Here is a 5,880-nt window from a genome sequence, read left to right as displayed (position 1 = left end):
AGTGCAAATTTGGACAAAGAAAATCTTATCGAATCTGCATGTGCTCAGTCTATGCACAATTGTAGTACTTGCCACAACGCTTCTAATGCATAAATTAGTTAGAGTCATTTTGGTTGTAGGAAGAGTTTTAGAGATGAGAGATGCATGTTGTTGGAACCGGCTACCCTTCGACGGATAAGATTTAATGGCAGTGAACAATCACAAATGCCAGTCGTCAGGTAAATGTAACCTACAAACAGAAACTCAATACAGGCTGAGTCGCGGATCTCGTTCTCTCTCGCTCTCTTTAAGACGTTTCGTGGCTCTACCAAAATGTGCAAGCAGTTCTACGGATTTGTCACGTCGTGCTCAGAATAAAACATCCCAGATAGATAATATTGTCTTGATCAGAGTAGCACCGTGACCGATCGAAAACTCACACCCTTCTGACTAACTTGCTCAAAAAACGAGAATGGAAGAAAGAAAGGGGGCGAGAGAAAATATGGAGAATTGAGTTGTGTCTAAATGCCAAAAGGCTTGCACCTTTAATAGGCTTTGAGGGCCAATAGAAGACAATGCAAATAATGCATGACTAAACGTGCAGTTGTGCAAAACGTGTGGAAGACTTGACCGACGCCCTCTGCTCGTGACATGTGGAGCTGTCAAATGAAGAATTAAATAAAATAAAAAGTAAAATAATAATAATAATAATAATAATTTTTCTTTTTCTTAAAAAAATAATCATGCTTGTCTCGTCCGACCGGGCAATGACGTGCAATGTGGGATTCTCAACCAAAGGTTTTTTTGTCCATTTCTTTTAAAACTTGAATTTTCACCAACACATGCCTTACTTCTTTTAGAGTCATTATGATGTGTACATAGACTAGTTGGTATAGAGTCTTTCCTTCTTCTCTTAAAATTTAGGCACTAAAATATTCAATCATTCTTCAATCTTCGATATCGGGTCATGGGGGTTTGCACACCCATGGACTGAATTGGCCACCTTCAATTTCATCCCTAATTGAGCCCAAGGATGACTCTCATAGGTCTCGACTCACCTAGCCCCAGCCCTAATGGCATTAGGCGTGATATTTCAATCTCGAGTCTCGACTTTTCCTACATTCAAACCCAAATAATGATGAATTTAGTCCATACTTTTTAGTTCAAATCTACTCATAACAATTGATATCTTGTACTAAAAAAAATGATATCTCCTATAAATACACGAAATAAATCGCATCCACTAATCCTCTTATGAACATGAATATTAATAACAAGATAAATTATTAATTTTAAAAAATTTGGCTTACAAAGCTATTTGACAATAACGATATTTCTTTCTTTATAGATATAGTTGAAATTCGAGTATTCATAACATTATTTTTTAAGACTAATATTTGGAAAAAATTAATTTAAAAAAAAAGTATCTTTTTTTAAAAAAGAAAATTTGTCACATAACAATAGCTACCCAAACATAAATGTAATGTATTTTATTTTTTTAAGTACAACAATCATCTTAAAAATAAGAAATTTTTTTTTTAATAAATAATGACAAAAATAGGGTTGGGGGAAAGTATTCCCAAAAATAGGTGTTTAAATTGTGTATCGAGTACACGATTACACCTTAATCGTGTACCGGGTACATGATAAGGGTTAAATCGTGTACTAGGTACACGAGTACTTGGCCACCTAGCACGCCCAATCTGACATGGCAGTCATGCAAATTTGACTGAGGGAATCGTGTACCGGGTACACGATTACCTTAAGTCGTGTACTGGGTACACGACTTCCTCGAATTAAAACCTCAACCCGACCCTTCTTCTTCCTCACCAAAATGCCAATTCTTCTTCCTCATCGAGACTGCCGCTTATTCTTCCTCACCGAGACCAACGATTCCTTCCTTTCACCAATTTTTGCTTTCGATTTTTTCTTCTATTTTGCTTTCTACTTACCAAAATCTCGTTGATTTTCCTCACCGAGACCTCTATTTCACCGAAATCTTCCAAAAGTTTGATTTTGCTCGATTTTCAGTCCTCCATTTGATCCTCACCGAATCCTCCATTGTAGCGGTCGTGTTGCTTGATTTTCATACCTTTTTGGCTGCCGATTTTTGTTTGTTTCTGTGGTATATTTCTTTCTCTAGTTGGGTTGATCTGTATTTATATGTATGTTTTTGCATTTTTTGGGTTGAGTTTATTTTAAACTTAGTTTATGTATAGTTTATGTATAGTTTATATATGATTTAGTTTATGTATAGTTTATATATGATTTAGTTTATGTATAGTTTATGTATGATTTAGTTTATGTATTATTTAGTTTATGTATAGTTTATGTATTATCTGGCGTCGAATCCATGCAAAATATTTATCCTACTGGCATGGACAACGTGATCTGTGCACAGGGAGAATCCCTGGTACAATTCGATCACGAGGCTATTTATCTCACATGACGGCGTTTGCTATTACTGCACGATAAGAGATTTAAAATCAGACATTTTCCATATATATAATATGAATATTGTTTAATATTTTTTTTTATTCTACAGAATAATTTTATCGGCGATGTTCAACAATATTCAGTGCAGAACAACTTACCAGAATTTGGTTCGATGTGTCAGCAAACATTGGTCAATGTAGAAAGTATTATTCAACAAACAAGACGACTCAATGTTGCTGACACCGATCGAAGACGTATTCGTCGTAGATGACAGCGACAACGAGATGAACCTAATTTAGAGGGACGCGAAGACAACCCCATAAGGAGTAAGAGCCAGGGGGTCGTTTTTAAATCCCATATTGTATCATTTTCAAATTGTAAATTAAAGAACTAATTGTAAATATTCTTTAATATCATGGTATTTTTTTTTTTTTTAAATATGAGTACAAGATGTTTTCATTGTAGATTAAATATATAATTAAGTTTAATAATGAAAAAATTAAGTTTAATAATTAAGTTTAACAATTAAAAAAACAATTATAAGCAATAATGAAGGAATTAAGTTATATAATTAAGTTTAACAATTAACTTTAAAAAAGAAAAAAGAAAAAAAAATTATAAGCGAATCGTATACCGGATACACGAGTTCGTTTGACGTGGTCAACTGACTGGATTAAACGTGTACCGAGCACACGAGTATGCCACATGAAAATCATGTACCCGGTACACGATTTCACTTCCCTAATTTTGTCAATACTTTTCCAAAACATCTATTTTTGGAATTCTTTCCCCAATCCTATTTTTGTCATTATTTATTTAAAAAATATTATTTTAAAAAAATTCTAAAAATAATTGTTGTACTAATTATCACTGAGTTAAAGCTCACTTTCATATATATGTTTTTTTTATTTTTAATCCTTGTTTGGTAAAACTATTTGTTTAGGATTTTTTTTTCTAATACAACGGAGGTGACCGAAAGGGGGCATTATTGTAGTTTTAGAAGTCAGTATATTTCTTTTGAAAAAAAAGCGGGAAAGCATCGTGTGTGACCGTGAGGCACTGAGTCCTATATAAATTGCGGAGGTGATGGGTCACAAAACCCCACTCATCTCCATCACCCGCTCACCGCCGTCAATTTACGGAGCGGAAAAATGGAGAAAAACCAGAAGCCAAAAGGCTTCATTAGGCGACTATATCGAGCCGCAAGATCCGCCGGCAAGGCCAAAGTGAAGCAAAGCAACCCGTCGACGGCCGCTACATCGCTAAATATCGACGGCGGTGGTGGCGACTCTTTTGCGTTGTCGAGCGAGATGAAATCTGCAAGTAATCCGATAAGATCCGTGGCGGCGGTGCAGAAGCAGGCTTCGTCGGCGCACGGCGGATTTCGCGACGGAATCGGTGAAATGCGAGGAGCGAACAGTGGTTATGGCGGTGGCGACGAGAATGTGGACGTAAAGGCGGCGACGTACATTTTGTTGGTAAGAGAGCGTTTGAAGATGGAGAGGTCCATAGATCGAAAACTGTACTGAGCATTTTTCTTTTTTTTTTTTTTAAGGGTGCTTGTTAACTATTTTATTTTTAAAAATTAAACCTATAAATTCTACATCACTCTACTAATTTTTATAATTTATTTTTTATATTTTAGTAGTATTTTCACCATCAAAGCCAAAGTTTAAAAATTAAAAAAATAATAATAATTTTTAAAAATTTTGGTTTGTTTTATAGCTAAAAATTTTAACATCTGCGTAGGAAATATAAAAACCATAGGAATAAAATTGTGAGGACACAAGCAAAATTTTTAAAATTTAAAAATAAAAAATCAAATATTAATGAACGAAGCCATTTTTTTTAAACCCCAATTTTTCAATTTTGTACAAGTAGGACATAAAATAGTGGTTATTGGAATATTTAGAGTTCGATAAATTCGAACTTTTAATCTTTTAGATAAAGGTACGTGTTTAAACCAGTTGAATTATGTTTGGATTGAATAACAAAAACTGACAAAACTTTAGGATTGAACTCCAACACCTTGAATGACTAAGCGAACGCTTAGTACTGCATTAGATAAGTGTTCGATAACATAGATGTGTATATTATTTAGTGAAAAGGGGCAATTACAATTTTTTTTTGTTGGTTGAGAGATGAACAACTTAGGATGAAGATTCCAACTCTGACCCTTAAATCTAAATCGTAGGTATTAATTAATTGAACTATAGATGCCAAAAGGGTAATGATTTAAAGTATGAAGGAAAAAAGAAACAAAATTCTACTTTATTGCTAAAGAGATTTGTTTGGCAGGGCTCACATGATTTTACTATCTCTTCCATTGACTTTAGGATATGTTTGAGAGTGATTTAGAAAAAATTATAGTTATATTAAAAAATACTTCAAAATATGATTTTAATAATTCAAAATCAATTTTGATTACATAAAAATTATATTTAAAAATTTTAAATCAAATACTAAATTGATTTTGATGGAATAAAAATGTGTTTTATAATGATTTTAAATATTAAAAAAGTGATTTTAATTATTTCAAAATCACTTCTAAATATGCACCCTATATATTTATTTTGTAATGTAACATATTCGTTTAAAGTCTTTAGATATAAATTATAGCAAAAAATTTTAAAAAATAAAAATAAGGAAATTTTTTAGATCAATAATATATGTTCGTGTGGGTACATGAACTTCTAATTTCAAAGTCTAAAATAATGTCTCTCAAGTTGGCCAACAAAAACCAATCTTAATATATCATTTGCACCCTTAATTATATCACATGCAAAAGTATGTTATGAGTAATCGAAATGAACATAAATTAATTAACATAAAAACTATCGACTTTTGTAAAAGAGGAAAAAAAAAAAGTAATAATGAAAAAGAAAGTTAATTTTCATCCAATTTTTATGTCATGAACTCGATATCAACATTAAAAAGTGAATTCACGTTCTCACTAATATCATTGAAAATTCAACTAAATATAGTAAAATCATCAACAAAATATTAACTTATTTTCAAATAATGAAACGCTTCTTCTTTAATTTAATATTTTTTTTGAATGATTTATTTTTATAATTTTTCTAGGAAAAAAAATTAGTGGCATTGATATTTTTCAATATTTTCGCCGACAATTCTACAAGTTAAGACTTGTAGAAGGTGTCAATCTTAAAAGTTTATTAGTGATAAAGTTTAGAGATAGATTTGAAAATTAAAAAAAATTCTATCGTGAATAATTCTCATTATTGATAAACTTTACTTCAATATGTATAGAAGTCTATCAATAATTGACTTTTATTACTTTTATTGTTAGACCTCTATTACTAATAGACTTCTAACTGTGATAGTCTATCATTGATAAAAATCAACCATTATGATGGGCATTTTGTTAATGGACTTATGAATTTTTAAGATTTTTTACATGGGATAAGATTTATATTTTGATACACTTATAAATAGTTTTAGGTT

General features: G+C 31.7%; 1 protein-coding gene across 1 annotated transcript; it reads left to right on the top strand.

Moving 5' to 3' along the window:
* Nucleotides 1–3,520: 3,520 nt before the first annotated feature.
* LOC150032234 (uncharacterized) lies at nt 3,521–4,023 on the top strand. Its single transcript, XM_090308576.1, has one exon. It carries the CDS (start codon nt 3,567–3,569, stop codon nt 3,942–3,944), a length of 378 nt encoding a protein of 125 aa, XP_090164702.1. The 5' UTR covers nt 3,521–3,566; the 3' UTR covers nt 3,945–4,023.
* Nucleotides 4,024–5,880: the final 1,857 nt, after the last annotated feature.

Source organism: Benincasa hispida, chromosome 12 (assembly GCF_027475165.1).
Source record: "Benincasa hispida cultivar pf3 chromosome 12, pf3_genome.v1.1, whole genome shotgun sequence".
Taxonomy (NCBI): Eukaryota; Viridiplantae; Streptophyta; class Magnoliopsida; order Cucurbitales; family Cucurbitaceae; genus Benincasa; species Benincasa hispida.
The sequence above is the reverse complement of the archived record's forward strand: the minus strand, read 5'-3'. Positions and strand labels throughout refer to the sequence as shown.